At 39.2% G+C, this 16,683-nt stretch overlaps 2 protein-coding genes across 3 annotated transcripts; one reads left to right on the top strand and one right to left on the bottom strand.

The window, feature by feature from the left end:
* Positions 1 to 186: 186 nt before the first annotated feature.
* Positions 187 to 8,131, top strand: LOC136430777 (E3 ubiquitin-protein transferase MAEA-like). 2 transcript variants are annotated; one of them, XM_066421718.1, is made up of 10 exons: positions 187 to 308; positions 1,656 to 1,841; positions 3,549 to 3,752; positions 4,227 to 4,349; positions 4,811 to 4,840; positions 5,078 to 5,154; positions 5,427 to 5,535; positions 5,823 to 5,956; positions 6,263 to 6,461; positions 7,286 to 8,131. In XM_066421718.1, the coding sequence occupies exons 1-10, from the start codon at positions 249 to 251 to the stop codon at positions 7,385 to 7,387; spliced, it is 1,224 nt and encodes a 407-aa protein (XP_066277815.1). In that variant the 5' UTR covers positions 187 to 248; the 3' UTR covers positions 7,388 to 8,131. The 2 variants fall into 2 exon arrangements, with proteins under 2 accessions (XP_066277815.1, XP_066277816.1); XM_066421719.1 differs by lacking the exon at positions 4,811 to 4,840.
* Positions 8,132 to 10,886: 2,755 nt separating this feature from the next.
* On the bottom strand, positions 10,887 to 16,255 carry LOC136430779 (testis-expressed protein 36-like). The gene is made up of 4 exons (XM_066421720.1): positions 15,665 to 16,255; positions 13,901 to 14,068; positions 12,051 to 12,131; positions 10,887 to 11,763 (listed from the first exon to the last, which is right to left on the bottom strand). The coding sequence occupies exons 1-4, from the start codon at positions 15,713 to 15,715 to the stop codon at positions 11,404 to 11,406; spliced, it is 660 nt and encodes a 219-aa protein (XP_066277817.1). The 5' UTR covers positions 15,716 to 16,255; the 3' UTR covers positions 10,887 to 11,403.
* Positions 16,256 to 16,683: the final 428 nt, after the last annotated feature.

The following is a 16,683-nucleotide window of genomic DNA, read 5'->3' as shown; positions in this document are numbered from 1 at the left end:
CTCTCCCAGGATTCAATGAGACTGGAATACTATTTTTGAGGGGTGTCTTCAGGCTTGTTGAGCATTTTTTTCAGATAACATATAAATCACTAGAAATTTAATTTTTCAAACTGAAGATTACATGAGAAAAATTTGAACCTTAATTTGAACTCAATGAAACCATATGCCGTGAATGCATAATCAACAGTGATGTATAGCGCGCATAGTACGATTCTAAACTACCCCTTACTGAAAGTGGTCCCTTCTAAATGAAGGAACCGTCAACTATGGCGTCTGGAGTGAAGGCGCTCGAGCACTCGTCTCTCAAGGTTAGTGAATTTTCCAGCCGTTTAACGACATATACGTGTCCATGGCCTTTTTCTTAGTTAAAGTACACATAGCTGGAGTAAAGGAGCCCATGGTTTTACAGTACTGTCTTCTTTAACTGACGGCGGGAAGCCCCAAAAAACACAGCTTGGCGCGGCCAAATAATTTTACGTGATGCAACGTTGTTGGAGATCCGTGAAAATTATCACGGATACGCTTACCGGGAGTTCTTGCACCCTGGTATTCTCACCCCGGGTATAGGTTTTCAGACTCCCCTGTCGGAACAACGTTATCGTTGAGCTATGTTTACCTCCAAACAACAAAACAGTTGTCGAGACGGGCATACTTTCGGATTTGCGCACTGTAACACGCCCACTAATTTCAAACTCCGAGCACGAACAGCCAAGAAGGCTCTGTTATAATAACAGTAAATTTTACTGCCACTAGCACTTCGCTGATTAGTTTAATTATCCCAGCAGTATTCATACTTTTTCTCGAAACAACTGCATCAGTTGTCCATCAATTTATTTACCGATGTTGGTCTCTGAGACTGTTTCTTTTTCATGTGTGAACATGTCACATTTGGATTCAATTAGCAAATGCTGCAGGGGCAGGAAAAGGAAAATCATTATGCAGCATATGAATAAGAACAGACAGTTGTATTTCATAATACGCAGATACAACCTATTTCTTCACTTCTAGCTTGCATATACATTGGTCAAAATTGAGCTCACTGTGGGCTGTAATATCACTGTGGAATGTAATCTTTTTGGAAATTATAACTGTTTTGCAATTAAGTTACATTGATTCATTGAAATTCATCAGTGCCCACCCCCAGGAATCGAAAAAGGGCCATGTATAAAACTATCTGTGTCGAAGAGGATTTGTAAATTGCTCCCCAAATGCAGTGAAAGTCATTTCATCTCTAATTGTTCATTTTAATGAGGATATAAGAAACCAATTATCTACCAGCGTGTCCAAAATGTACACTTACTTTCCCACTATTCCTGCCATGAAAAAACAACTTTACTATTAAAATCAAAGAACCCACAAATTATTCAAGAAGTGGGTAAATTCGTCTTCCACTGCCTCAAAAGAAGAAGCAAACACAGCAATGCTCGCACCATGTAGATTTTAGAATGTAGCATAATATTAGATGTAGCCCTTATATCATTGTATTAATCATCATTATATGTGGTAGCCCTTGGGGATGTATTTGCGATTCAACTGTTTTGGTTGACTTGTGGTAAGTTTTTTACAGATCTGAAACTATTGCTTGTTATGTAACATTGTCTGTTGCTCATAATGATTGTGATTAATTTAATAACAAACTGTGCATGTTGCAACAGGTCCCATATGAGATCTTGAACAAGAAGTTCCGGGTCGCTCAGAAGACGATCGACCGGGAAGTGTCCCATGTGATGCAGGCCACTTCCGAGCTGGAAAAATGTCTGGAAGGAAGTTCTGCAACTGTCGGCAAAGTTGTTGGGCTACTAGATGGAGTAATTGAAAAACTGACTGGACTTAAAAGAAAGGTATGATAGGACTATTTAGCTGCTTTTATTTGATATTTAGCTCTGAAGGTTTAATCTAATATCTCCTTTCAGTGTCCATTTTAAGTATGTGTATGAGATGCTCTTTAATTTTTTTTGCATAAAAATGTTCCATAAAAAACATTATGCTAGCATGCTTAGGGAAATTATAGGTTAATGTCTAAAGTTCATAATCTCACTTCCATAATATCTACTACATTTAACTGTTTTTGCGTTTCGGCGCCTTCGCGCCGGAACGCAATGTCCTGGCTTTTACCTTCGATGCATGCTCGATGCATGCTTGCATGCTGTTTGGTTCAACACTGTGTCGCACACCAGAAGACCTTATATGGCAATACGTTCCCAAATCCTTGTATAGCTGTTGCCTTATATGAAAGGGAGCACGAAAAGGCAGGCAGGCTACATTTGCATGACACACAGGAGGGCGACCGCATGTAACTGCTACAACTGTTCGGAAATATCATTGCATTGTGGTTTCGGACTTTGATATCCTGAAAAATGACCATATTACATCTATTCCACAAGATTGCAGAAGAAAAAAAATGATTTCGTCAAGAAAACGACCAAAAATCGGCATAAATGATACCATATAGTGAGGTTATAGCATTACCTACAGGGTGACGGGTTACGTACCGCAGCTTAGCCCATCTGGCAACGCGAAGCACTTTGGACCCAGAAGATCCGGGTTCGTGTTCGTGCATGGATTTTTTTTTTCTTTTTAGATATTGAATATCAAAAATATATATTGATATTATATTAATCTATCAATATCATATTTATGAATATCATTTTTTCATTTTTTCATTAATAAATAAAGAAATATTTTATATTTGTTATTTTTAAATATTCATTTCATATATACAAGGCCTTTGTCTTATGAACAGGACTTCATAGATTCCAAACCCGGCATTCGAATTTTTCTGTTCATTGTAATGGAAAATACCGTGCAGCGGCTCCTATGCGCGCTAAGATGATTCTTGCAAAACACTCGCCACTAAACTTCTATCCCCGATGTAAACAGAGGCTCTTGATGTTGTTTGCAAAACAGCGATCCTTTGTTACAGTAGCAAATGCTCCATTGTTCAGTATCGACTTCATTCAGACAACACGGACGTGGAAAGTGGCGCCGCTCGGCACAAAACTATGGGAATTTTCATGAATTTTAGCAAAATTACCCAGGAAAATAAGGAAGAAATGTTGTAAATGCGGAAACCAGAATAATACGGATGAGGTAGCTGTTGATTTGTTTGACATTTGGTAGTCATTTTAGATAGAACCTTAGCTGTTATGAACTTCTATTTCACTTAATTACCATAGTGCTGATGATTCAATGGTGCTTTTTCAAATTTTATGTTTTATTGCGTGCCATGTACATAATTACATTGATAGCTTTTATAATGAGCCTATTGTACATTTTACAAATAAGTACAAGTTGTAGGCCAAGACCAGCTTTTTCAAAAGCACTTAAGTTAAGTGACGTAACTTCAAAATTGCTTTCCCCAATCTGCCTTTCTCTATTAAAACAGTACTCATTTTCCAAAATGACAATTTTTCTTATAGACTGAACAGCCCTTGAGTGACTTCCTCTGGCAGATTTTACTTCAAGTAAAGGGAAAAGACAATTCACACTCATAAACGTAGCCGAAACGCCAGCTTTTTTTAAAAGCTCTTGTTTTTTTACCATTGAAGGCAGAGGAAGCCATTTTGGCAGAGGATGATTCGGCAAAAGTGTGCAAGCGCCGAATCGATCACCTGAAGCTGCATGACAGCGAACAGCCGAGCACAGTTATCCAGTGGAAGAAGAAACGGCTTGACAGAATGCTAGTGGAACATTTCCTGAGATGTGGCTACTACAATACGGCAATGAAGCTGGCCAAGCACTCTGGAATAGAGGTGATAAATGCAATTATGATTTGCCAAATTTTTTAGTTTTAAATTTGTGTTTGTATTTATTAAGAATGAAACAATTCACTTCAATCAGTCAAGGCAGCTCTCACTGGTAACGGCTGACCCACAAAAGTGCAGTTGAACGTACAATGTAAACATGACCTGCAATAAATGGAATAAAAAGTCATTACAATATACATGTTCATTAGAATACGATGCCTAATATAAACCTGTGGGCATTTTGTTTGTTTAGATTTGTACAGGTCTGCTTTTCTTTAGTTAGTGAATTTGCTATGTACACTGTACTAAGAAATGTACCACAAGATTTATTGAAAGAGGTGCTGACATATCCAATTTGAGAAAGATGAATTTGGCCTGTGCTAATGTTTTTGATTCCTTTCCGATGCATTTTAAGAAAGCACATGTGGGTGTGATTTAGATGTTTTGATTCGAGTTTGTCATGTTGTTCTGTGCTACCAGGATTACACAAACATTGACCTGTTCCTGGTGTCTAAAGAAGTGGAGGAGTCACTAAAGAGGCATGAGACGGCCCCCTGTCTAGCCTGGTGTCATGACAACAAGTCCAAGCTGCGCAAGATGAAGGTGAGGATGTAACAATGTTTATTTTGATCTTTAGAAATGATATACAGGACATTCTTCAATATGATGGAGATTGGTTACTTGGGGAAAGTTTCTACCTTGAAATGTAATCCAAGAGAAAGTTCTGATGGTGCTGCTGACAATGGCAGCCCTGGACTTGAGGGACCATTCACCACTTAAAAATGTTTTCTCAGTGGAATGCAAACGGTCACATCTTTTGAGTCAAGTTTTAGACAGAGGTACACCCTGTGCTGCCCTGTGTGAAAGGTTATCCTAAGTATGCCAATTAGTGATAACATTTGCATAACTTGGACAATTTCAGTAAAAGCTCACTGCCAAAACGGGAACCTGCTATGTACATGTTGCTCCTTTTTTTTTATTGTTTCATGATTGAGTACACCCATGTTTTTTGCACCCCTGTTTGAAATTGGAAGCAAACCCTGACCCCAATTTTCTGTCTACAGCTTACTCTGACTTCAGTGGTCACTAAGATGGTAAATATATGGGCTGTTCCCATCATGATACCTTAACTCGAACATGCATGCACATATCTCTGTTGGTCAGACTGTAACTTCAAAATACATCAAATTTTCTCATATCAAACATTTCTTCTTCTGTCTCAAATTTCATTTAGGAGAAATGTCTCAATTTCTTATATATGATTTAGATATAATCAGACATTCCATGTGAATAACCTTTAGAATTTTTGTTGTGTTTTCCATTCATTTCAGAGCACCCTAGAGTTTAATCTGCGAACACAAGAATTTATCGAGCTTGTTCGAGGAAACCACAGACTAGATGCCGTGAAGTAAGTAGATATTCTAGGATTATATCAGTCTATGCAAAGAAAATGCCATTTCAACTTTTTAGAATTCATTTGGATATACAAATAATGTCTGATGTGGTCTACTAGGAAATAGTGTATGCTTTTGCTTTGGGGGGGGGGGGGGTCAAAACCAAAACTAGAAACAGAATCAAAAGTCATAAAAGAGGTATTAGCATTTATATGATGGAAAAGGTCAAGATACAAAGCAGTGTATTTTCTTCTGAATTGACTTATTCAATCCAACTCCTTTGCAGACATGCTAGGAAATACTTCTCCCAAGTAGACCCAGAACAGATGCCAGAGGTGCAAAGAATCATGGGACTTCTTGCCTATCCTCCTGACACACAGGTCCAGCCTTACAAGGTCAGTGGAGAGTGGACAATACGATACACGACATGTTTCTCGCTTGTGTTGGTCATACTGTTTATCTTCAGTTGTCTTTCAACTATTTGTTACAACAGTCTGTTACTAAGATATAGGGAAAAGTAGCCCATGGGTTTAATGTACCAATGGAGAACAACATGCCAAGATACAATAAAAGGATATTTCCTGGGTTAAGACTGTGCAATTTAATGTCTTCCTGTATTCACATTATTTCTGACCCTTTGAAGGTGGGGGGCAGATATACTTCCATCTTTTGTCTTCCCCAGGATTTTTATGAACCCTCTAGATGGGATGCCATGGTGCAACAGTTCCAGTGGGAGAATTTCAAGATTCATCAAATTAGCAACTACTCGGTCTTCTGTTTAACTCTTCAAGCTGGCCTGTCATCCCTCAAAACTCCGTATCCTTAAAGAAAAAATGGTTTAAAACAACATTTCTTTCTTTAACAAATGCTTAGTACATTTGAATTTGATGTGGTAGTTCAGATATAATTTCAATATATTTCATCTTGGCTTAAGACATGATAAATAGAATGATAAGAATGTTAACTTTGCCACTCAAAATTAATCACATTCTCAACAGCCTCTTGTGGTTTCGTTGTGTAGCAAAAGTGTAGCTCAGGTTGAGTTAGCTTTATCTTAGTCTATACTCCGAACAGATGAGACACTTTTCCCCCACAGTTGTCATGTCTTTGACTCCTACTCAGCCATTGTTACCGTGACCCGGAGAGTAACTACAGAAATTCACAGTGTCCTGTGTGCAGTAAGCAGATGAACGAGCTGGCCAAACCCCTCCCCTTCTCGCACTGCGCCCAGTCCCGTCTCATCTGTAACATCTCCGGACAGATCATGAATGAGAACAACCCCCCGATGATGATGCCCAATGGGAATGTTTACGGGGAAACTGTAAGTTTGGATATCATGCAGTATTGCAGTACTTCATTACCTCCAGGGAAACAGTTATTGTTTTGGTCTATGTATTTTTCTGTGTTTTTGTTTGTTTGTTTGTCCTGGTGTGAGTCGATAGTTACCGTATTTCAATATTGTTGACTTGAGAAACGGGATGTAAATGAATCACTTCAGAATCTTTTTGTACTGGAGCAAACTCATGTAGTGCAGTTCATATGCAGTACTGCTTGCCAACACTAGGTGGGGTTTGCATTTTCTTTGTATGGCTTTATTGTATGTTTACTAAACTTAGCAAGAAGTTGTGTGGCGTCGTGTGGCGCAACTGTAGAACACGCGGCTGTCAAACAATGGGTCCCGGGATCTAATCCCAGGTGTGCCCAGAGACATGTCCGAACTTGCGCCCCGACGTTGTGCCCTTGGGAAAGGCACTTAACACGACTTTCCTCACTTCACTCAGGTGTAAATGAGTACCTAGCTCATCTAGGGTTAGGGACGTCCCTCGGATAGGACGTTAAATGGAGGTCCCGTGTTTGGGGAGAGCAACACCCCGCGCACGTTAAAGAACCCACCACACCTTTCGAAAAGAGTAGGGGCATGCCCCGGCGTGCGATGGACCAAATCTTACAGTCCGGTCTGGGATGACATCTTGAAAAGGTGATAGTTCACCTGTTATGTCAATCCTTCCACAAAAATGTGGTAAATCAAAATAAATAAATAAATAAAGAAGCTCAACTCCTTGACAGAAATAGGCAAGAGGGTCTCAGTTGGTGTCAGTACAGAGGAATTCCAGGAGCTTATTTTCTTCTTTTCCCTTGTTTCAGGCACTGCTGGCCATGGCTGCTGAGAATGGAGGCAAGGTGGTCTGCCCCCGTACCAAGGAAACCTACACTATTGACCAGGTGGAGAAGGTTTTTGTCATGTAGGCTCCATGTACACACCTTTGGCAAGATGTCCACAGATTCATCCTGTCATGTGCAACATTAAAAGGAACCAGACTTATGTATTAAAGCAACAACTTATTGAATTTGCCGAAAGTTGAGCATAGCAAGTTCTCCTTGTCACTGATACTGACAGCATAGAAGGACAGTTTTAAAATTTCGAAGTGTATGTCAATACTGCATTGTTTCAGATGTAGTTATTGAAGCTTTTCAGCAGTAAAAAGCCTTCCTGAGGGGGGCAAGTTTGTTTCCCCCTTCTTTTCCAAATGTTAAGAAGTTAACTTTCTAAAGTTGGAAAGTTTGTTATTATACCCCGTACCACATACCCCCTACCATATAGTTGATATTTCAGTTGAAATATAAAGTGTGATTATACAAATTTGCATGGGGAAGGCCTGCAGTATGCTTTCCAGTACACCCAACACATCCAAGCATGTCTTGAAGTACAGTATAGAATAAACAAACCCATAGAGAAATATCAACACAATGTAGATATTGTTGAAACTCTTCCCCATTTTTATCACCCAGTATTGATAAGTACCAGATACTGATTGCTAAGCTGCTTTGGAGCAATTTGAAGATTTATTGCTTCATGTAAAGTTGCCTTGGAGATGCAGAAACAGAGTTTGGGCAAAATGGATCTTCTGTCAATCCTTGCATATCCTTGTGAAAAAGTGAAGAAAAAGAAAAGAATAAAAGGCATCCACCATACTGGCTTCTCCAGTGTAATACCTTGAATTCACTGCCCCATTTTTTAGATTCTTAACACCTTTGTGCAGATTAGATACAATTTGATGATATTCAATAGTTCATGACTTTTATTAGATATATGTTAACTTAATGCTTTGTTCAAAGTCCAACGTCACTATTCTTTTAGAAAAAGGAACATAAGAAGTTGTACCTTAAGTTTGAACCATGTGAAATAGTTAAATGCATAATGTACAATTCCCAAGCCTCTGACTAACTTTCTCCTGATGTAAACATTGTATCTACCGGGTATTATCATTTTCTAGAAGAATGATTGTGCAGTGGGGCAAAAGTCAAATGTTTCCACTCTCATTGTTTAGTATATCAAACTTATATCAGACTTATGTTTCCCTAAAAAGAATGTGACTTTCTTTTATCTCCTGGATGTCTAACCATAAACGAAACATAACTTTTCGTAAGGATAACACTCAAATCATAGTCTCCATAGCATGCTCTCTGGGCCTTTTTTGGGGAGGCTTTTGCTGAATGCTGATGATTTTTTTCGTACTGCGTCGTCTGTGCAGCCAGCCTGTAACAATTAAGTCTACCATTACAGATGACCCAGTGCGAAAAGAAGCCATTAGCAAAAAGTGGATAAGCCCAAAAAAGGCCCGGAGAGCCTGCTATCAGATCACTGCTTCATGTTGAAGCTTGCAGAATGGAGCTGATTTCACCACAAGCCTTTTCTTTAAAACCCTCAACATGTGACTTGTAAGTTGTATCTTATATGATCTTGGTCCAGCCCATGTTATGCTCTACTAACACAGGCCAACACTAATTTAAAAGGACCTTACACATGCAATGTCCTTGTTGTAATATTCTTGGCCAGACTATGACAGAACTAACTGCCATAGGTTTCAGAGAGGTTGCTTTGAAAGATGTGTACTATTAGTAATGTTCACATAGAAATAATGTGAATGCTACAAGTTACTAGTAAGGCCTGTTTTAGGGACTTCAGTGGTATGGCTCATGAAAGAGGCTTACCTGCCCAGGCGTTGAGACTGACAAGGTTTTATTGTACAAGTCTGGACTGTTTTGTCATTTATGATTAATCACACTTGTATAGGTTTCTGACTGGCCCTAATTTGTATATACATGTACGTTGAAAACTGTACAAGCATGCCAAGAGTGTTCTTATTGTGCCATTGCCAGACAACATAGTAGCTATCTAGAAAAGAAAAAAATTAGGAACTGTCAGATTGTGTGTTTTTTCATACGGCAATGCCATTTTTTAACTGGGAACAGTTCAGACTAAAGGTGCTAATGTATGTTATTGCTATATGGCCTTCCATCTGATATTTAAAGGCATCCAGAGCACTTTATGAGGCTTGAAACTTAACAATAAAAACTCCAATTTCTAGTCATTCCTACACATAGTAAGTTTCAACAACACTATACCATTACTTATAGACAAAGATGCGATGTCTTTGTTTGGTGAGAACTGATAAAAACTACAAGCCCTAATAGACTGATCCTGACTGTCCATCACAATTACGACCAATGAGAGAGTGACTGCATGTCCGTCATATATTTGCATTTTTATTTTTTGATTTTGCATTTCTACGTTTTGACGGAGGTGGGCAGGGCTATGGTATCGGTCTATTTACACTAGGCGCGTGAAACTAAAAGATCACTATGTAGCTTATTTTTGTGCCGCTTTTGAGCACTTTTGATAAGAAATTTGCACGCTAATGTGGTGAACAGTGGCATCAAATGTAGATTTTATAAAGATTACAGCAACTAGAATATTTCCAGTTTTCAAGCCTCATAAAATGCTCTGAGTTCCTTTAACATACATAAATGCTACTATGATCATTGATAGGAATATTTTCTTGAATGACATTGTTTAAAAAGTCCAACTACACCCACATTTCTACTTCTGAAATCTCTGGATCCTTGAGTGATTTTCTGTGGAGGGAGCTTGATTTGGTGGTGTTTGTAGATAGGATGTCCTAACGTACCAGTAACCACCAAATTTGGCAAAAGAAAATGTAGATTTTTCCCAAGTTCCGTTACTCCTGTATTTGCCTATGTTTGTTATTATCCAAGCTACACACTATACTTGGTCCTATACTGTCTTATTCCTTCTACGCAAACTCTTGTACCCATTCTGAAAGTAACATGTCCCTGTAGGCATAATGGCTGCCTTGTAGACATCTACACTCATGATTTAGAATGCACACTTAAGCTATATGTAGATTAAAGAAACTTAAATTAAAACTGTTCAAATGGTAATGTGTAAAGATTGTGCAGGTTTTAAGTTATTTTCTCGTATTTTGATTTTCTAATATTGATTCAGTAAAACTTGTAAATGTAAAAATTCAACCTCTTATTTGAAGTTATGAAATAAACCTAGTAGTAAATCAAACCTTTAGTTTGCTTTTCATGTTAGTCATATACTGAAGGATCAAATGTCAAGACATGTAGAATGATAAACTCATTCAGGGATGACTGTTAGTGCTTGAGATGGGTTTATTGGAACATACTTAAGATAGTCTTCCTGACTGCAAAGAATTGGTGACCAAAAATATCTAAATTGGACACTTAAAAGTCACATGGCAAATGTTGCATTTTGGCAGTTTGGTCAGATGTATTTACAATTATATAAACTTTATCAATGCAGTGACTTTTTTTACCTCTGTTGTTGAAAAAAAAGGACCCATCAGAATGTGGTTATGCACTTATCAGAAAAACAGTTACTGTCTGTAATCAGCAAAAAGGCTACTGCACAAGCCTATTGTGACAAATGTGATGCATTTATTTCTTTTCAAGCACAGTAATATACACAAGATGATATCTTGATTTGCATTAAGACATCCTGCAGTTTTATATACATAATACATAAATTAAGATGTTAGATATATACAATACAGTGAGTTTTATAGTTAAAATGCATAGAAGCTATGATAGTTGTCTCCATTTGCTAGAATGTACTTTCTGATCAACAGTACAATAAAAGCAATCAGTTGAAATAGTAGATTTTATGAATAGTAACTAAATGTAGCTTTGTGTTGTTCTACCATGAACTAAATCTAATTCTGTTTGCTGCTGTTTATAAATTGTCACCTTTCAAAGATTTGATATGTTAGGAACATTTTCAAAATTCAGCCTCAGTAGAGTTCATCATTGTAACTTAAGGAAACATCTATCTCTGTAGTTGAGTAAAATTCTTCACATATTAGCAAAAGAAGATATGTTGACTGTAAAACTGTATACTTCTACAATCACTTCTATACGAGTCTGGATGTTTGAATTTAGTTCTGCATACACAGGGGATTTCTGCCCTGTTCATGTGCCTTGTATGAGTATCTCCATGGGTTGTGGGGTAGGAAGGGTTCTTGTGCAGATGCCATGACCTGTAGAGGGGTCCTGTGGCTTTCGTTACTCCAGTCTGTAGTGCCCGTGTCCAGTTGTATCCTGCCCTGCCGCGGCTCACTGTACGTGCGAGGAAAGCGACGTTTCGTGGGGGACTCAGTGTCACGGTCTCCTCGGAAGGACACGGCGTAGCTGCTCCTGTTGTCGGTGTGGCTTCCCTCGCGTGTGGTCCAACGGATGTAGTTATTGGAGTAGTGAAGACTCTTCTCAACAGGAACCACTGATTGTTTTCCAAGACCCTAAAGGAAAAAAAAAATTGATAAAAAACTTCTCAAATTTTTTTTCTTTTTTAATATCTGATTTGCCAGTTTCACAATAGTGTCACCATTCAAAATTCACCATTTCAAAATTTTATCCAGTTGCTTGAGTAACTATTTTTGGTGTATTGTCACCATTCTTTTTCTGGGTGGCCAGCTCTACATACAGTGGCATGAGATTTTCTTCAGCAAATGACCAGTAGAAATACCCGCTAGTTTTGTCAGTACACCTCTTTAATTGATAATCTTAGCATTGTAAACTGGCTTACATGTCCAAAGTACTCCCCATGGTCCTGGAAGGAATTCCTGTTGTCGTGCCAGGAGAAGGGGTTGACTTGGTCATACCGCTTCTGTTGAAAACAAACAAACAACATGAAATATGAACCTCCATATTGTAAATGGAATATGTGTGTTGTGAAAGCCTAAGATCAAAGGTTAATGTTGAGGTTTATGTTGCATTAGTATTACGTAAACTTTGTTCCATTCAAACTGTAATGCAATCCAATGATATGTAAATAATCAAATCTCCATATAAACAAGTGATTTTTTGGGGGTGGTGTCAGCGTAAAAGCCTTTTGTGATCATTACATGTGTCTTGGAACATAACAAGCAAAATTATTAGTGGTTATCTTCATAACATTTTAGAGCTGTCTGCAAGTGCTTTGTGTGAACCGTCCATAATATGCTGCAGAAAACATGACAGGCATAACAGAAGCATTATGGAAGAGCATTTGCTTTTCAATCAACAAGTTGTTTTGGCCGTGTCCCAGTAATGTTGTCTATATGATTCGTACTATCAGGCTTTATACTTGTATAAAGATGATTGTAACTCTCTCATATGAGACTCTACCAACTATGTTATCGTTTCTTGGGGAAAAATTAGTTGCACTGTCTAAAAACACCTGAAATTAGAGATTATTTTAAACCAACAAACAGCCTGGCCTTTTGTGTTCACAAAAGGCTAATGATCTGTCCTACTTGCCAGGAAAGCTGGACAAACAAACTGAAATCCGAGCATTTGGAACGTGGGGGACAGTGTCACTTTAGCAATGTTTTTTTTCTGTTTTTTGGAACTGCCACATCCTGCCATACCTCACTTTTTTTCTCTCTTAGCTGTTCTATGATGATTAAATATATGTAATGAAATAAAGATAAATTAAATTGACAAAAATTTTGCTCAGTATTCCCACACTACCAATGGGCAAATTAGTCTCTCTCTGATCATGCACTATTGAGGCAGACATGTTTACCGTAGAAGCTATGTGAAGCGTACAAAATTAGAGGATAGTATGACAATTTTCAGGAGGGAACACCTCAGTGCACTCTTTATCTGACAGGCTGGGATATAACGTGTCATCTCTGCCATTGTGCTTCAGAACCAACTCCAGGTGTCTGCTTTCCTGCAATTAGGCCGTACCAAACATGCTGTATTCTCTCTGGAGAGAAAAAACCTTTGCGGCCATGCATCGCCAAAACACAGGTTTGTTATGTGTAAAGGATCGGACGCCTTCGTGTTCTGGGGTAGACAAACAGACTGAAGTTGATACATGCAGGCTCGAGTGACCACTACTGAGGGGACCAGGACATGAGGCACCCTCCATCCCCTGGCAACTAATGTTGTCAAAACATTGGAGTCAAAATGTGTCCACTGTTGAGGAGCCATCATGGAGGATTTTAAATGCCCAACAGGTTCTAGAGTTTGGAACAGCTTAAAACTTAGTGTAGTTGTAATAACAAATAAAGTCGGTGTTGAGTACTCGATTTAAAGGAACCAAGCTTATCTTTGAATTTCTATGAAGATGCATTCTGTACTCTGTATGTCTTTCAAATGTAATAAGTGTATGCTTTGGCTTCTGCACTGACCAACAAAAATACACCAAAAATTTTGATATGATGTACAAAAGCTTAAGCCTAACATCTGCTTGGAGATAAACCACATGTTTGGTAATACCTTAATTAACAGATTCTGTTGGTCTGAAGTGAGTGTTTTCATTACTGGCTGCTCAACTGTGCCTTAAATGAATTAAAGTACAGGTGATCAAGAAGGCTTAGAGTTTTAGTTCTAAAACGGATTAAGTCCCTAAAACAGTCAACTTGAGTGCATCACATGATATCTCACCGCGTTTTGTGTGTTGACGAACTCCAGTCTGTTGGCAAATTTGGGAGGAGTGTTTATCTGGGAACTTTGAGAGTTGTCACTGAATGGGGTGGTCAGCATCTTCCCGGTACTGGTGTCCACATGGCGCTGGAACTTCGGCGTCTCGTAGCCTCGCGTTCTGTGGCGAAACTGTGAAGAAAAACACATCGTTGAAAATCAGACAGTGTGTACGTCTAGGGAAAAACTTACTTAATCAGGTGGGCTTTTTTGCTTAAGGGGAGAAGCTTCAAAAACATACTTTCGGGGACAAGCGCAAGTAAGCTCTATTTCGATAATAATGCCCTCTTTCCACTAGACGGCGATCGTTGAGCGACCGTCCAAAATTGATCCGTTTGTGTGCCCCCCGGCATAATTTGGAATATAATGCATGGTGTAAAAGTATGATTTAGAGGACAACAAAACACACATTGAAAACATGTTCTTTATGAAATTCGTTGAGCGATCTGTCAAATCTTTGGTGGGGCTCAGCGGTCACAGGAAAGGTGTAAGCGAAAGCATTTGGGCAAATACGAAGTTTGCGTGTTTTGCTGCCGCCTACTCCAAACACGTATATGACTTCAGCCTGGATGCTAACTACTTTCTTTAGTTTACGTCTTCTTGTGACCTTTTGCACGAACTTGTAGTGTACGCTTAATGTTGGAGACGTCATCAAAGAACCACACATTTTCCCACTGCGAAATCCATAATGTTTGGTGATTAAAACCCGTCAGCCTTCCAGACACTGCTTCAAAGCAGAGGTCTTGTGGCAAGAACTGTTCTTTTAAATTTCTGCCTCCTAATGTGAGCTCAAGGAGACTTGAACAAACCGGGTGATAATTTGAAAATAACGGAAATAATGCGTTTTTCTCGCTCGAAACTACAGCGTGAACGATTGCCAGTTCGTGTAAGAAATTGTCTAAAATTGTTAACAGTACATGTAGTTAGTAGCCGCTCTGCAGCGCTCATGATATGGTACGGAAGTTTTCAAAAGCCAGGATTGTGTAAAAACCCAAAGGGGCGAATTGCACACAGCCAAAGGAAGCACAGCGCATCTTACGTGGCTACGTTCCAACCTTCTTGGCCGTATCTCCATTTTACTAGTATTCAATTCGACCGGTAAACTGTCGATGGACATTGGAAAACAGCGGAAAACCTTAGAAAAATGTGGCAAATTTACACCACTATCAAGAGAATTGTTTCAGAAAACGTTTCTTCCCCAAGTGTCTGCCAAACAAACAAAATCAATAGAATTGAAAGTTATTTCATCAATTATTAACGCTCCTATTGACTTGTTGCGTGATAAATGTCCTGGGATTCAGCTCGGAGGGGTTAAAGTAAATGCAGCAGGTTTACTCTCGGAGATTTGGTCCCCTGCAAACAAAGGGGGTTACAGAAAGGCCGGTGATAGATCTGCTGTGGGTAAATGTGCCTAGGGCTAAGTTACCAAGGTACAGTCATGCACCCCGAACAGGTATTACTGTCTGCGACTTACTCACTCAAGATCTGTACTTCAAGATGTTTTACCAGATTTCGGTCGAAACTGCTGGAACGACTGAACTTATGTAGTTATGATGCAGGTGTATAAAAAGTTCCAGAACGAACTACATCAGTATAAAACCGACATTTATTTCCATTTGATCAATCGTTGGAACTGTTGACATACTAGTCATTCATTAAGGAGTCCCGACAGGGAAGGTGACGCTAAACGTTGTCTAGAAAGACGGTCTGAAGTAAAATGAAACTCACCCAGTTCCCATCACAGTCAGTTCCAGGCACGAATTTTCTCCCTTTCGGCATGGTTAGGCAGTCCGATTCCCCGAATCGCTCTCTTGTAAATCAGGAATATCACGTCGGACAACAGTGACAAGAGTGCCCGTACTATGACTTACTTCCGGGCTCTCTGGTGCTCAATAAATTCTAGCGTTCGGTAAAAAAACACTTCCCGATCCAATAAGTCCCAGGGAGGTCCTGATAGAGACAACTTTCACAATAGGAAAACGATGTGCTTCAAGTGCAGCAAATGTGCAATAAATAGCTTTGTACGTTCCAGACAATGATCAACAGAACACGATCGGCTGGCCGGGGGAGCGGCCAAACAGGTTGTGTTGCGTGGTCACCACGCTGTCATGTTGTGCAGTCAGCTGTTGGCCGAATCACCGTCAAGAAAATAAATCCAAGATATCAAAAGTTGACCCCAAAAGTACAGAAAGTATTCAGCTATATTTGAGTAAAGCGTCGTTTTTGCATATATAGAACTTGAGCACATGCCTACAGCTCTGATTATGGCTGAATTTTTAGCGTATTGTGGTTGCGGACTGTTTCACTAGCTTTGTTTACTGTTAGCCGGTCGGGTGTAGTTTACATACGTTGCTATGGTAGCGTCAGCCTCGTTTTCAAATTGACGCGCGAAAACCAAGACTTCTTTTAGCTTCCCCTGAACCTCGACGACACCGTTCCCATTCATGCCGGGCGGATCTCGTTACAATTTGCGGTTGTGTTACAATGGGTGGGTACTCAGGTGTTTAAAACACACCAGTGTTTACGAATAATATATGATGAATGAGCGGATCAGAATGAGCTGCTTAGGGATGAAGCTGAAAATTACGATGATCTGATTGGTTAAAAGTCTGCGGGGATTAAAATTAGATGGTGCCATTGTTGCAGAGGGGTTTAAACAATGTTTTCATTAGTTATGTTTTTTTCTATATCATAAACAGGAAAACCCGAACCTTTCTTGTGAAAAATATAGCTTTAAAAGTCAAGTT

This window comes from Branchiostoma lanceolatum, chromosome 3, assembly GCF_035083965.1.
Source record: "Branchiostoma lanceolatum isolate klBraLanc5 chromosome 3, klBraLanc5.hap2, whole genome shotgun sequence".
NCBI lineage: Eukaryota > Metazoa > Chordata > Leptocardii > Amphioxiformes > Branchiostomatidae > Branchiostoma > Branchiostoma lanceolatum.
This window is presented reverse-complemented; position numbering and strand designations above follow the sequence as displayed.

What these genes read in the sequence shown, in the direction of transcription:
- LOC136430777 (XM_066421718.1), top strand. Translation starts at nt 249, where the DNA reads ATGAAGGAACCGTCAACTATGGCGTCTGGAGTGAAGGCGCTCGAGCAC. An exon ending in CTTCAGTGGTCACTAAGATG is followed by an intron (nt 4,841 to 5,077) that starts GTAAATATATGG and finishes CATTCATTTCAG; the next exon opens with AGCACCCTAGAGTTTAATCT. An exon ending in CACAGGTCCAGCCTTACAAG is followed by an intron (nt 5,536 to 5,822) that starts GTCAGTGGAGAG and finishes TGTCTTCCCCAG; the next exon opens with GATTTTTATGAACCCTCTAG.
- LOC136430779 (XM_066421720.1), bottom strand. Translation starts at nt 15,715, where the DNA reads ATGCCGAAAGGGAGAAAATTCGTGCCTGGAACTGACTGTGATGGGAAC. An exon ending in CTGACTGTGATGGGAACTGG is followed by an intron (nt 14,069 to 15,664) that starts GTGAGTTTCATT and finishes TTTTCTTCACAG; the next exon opens with TTTCGCCACAGAACGCGAGG. An exon ending in TCGTCAACACACAAAACGCG is followed by an intron (nt 12,132 to 13,900) that starts GTGAGATATCAT and finishes TGTTTTCAACAG; the next exon opens with AAGCGGTATGACCAAGTCAA.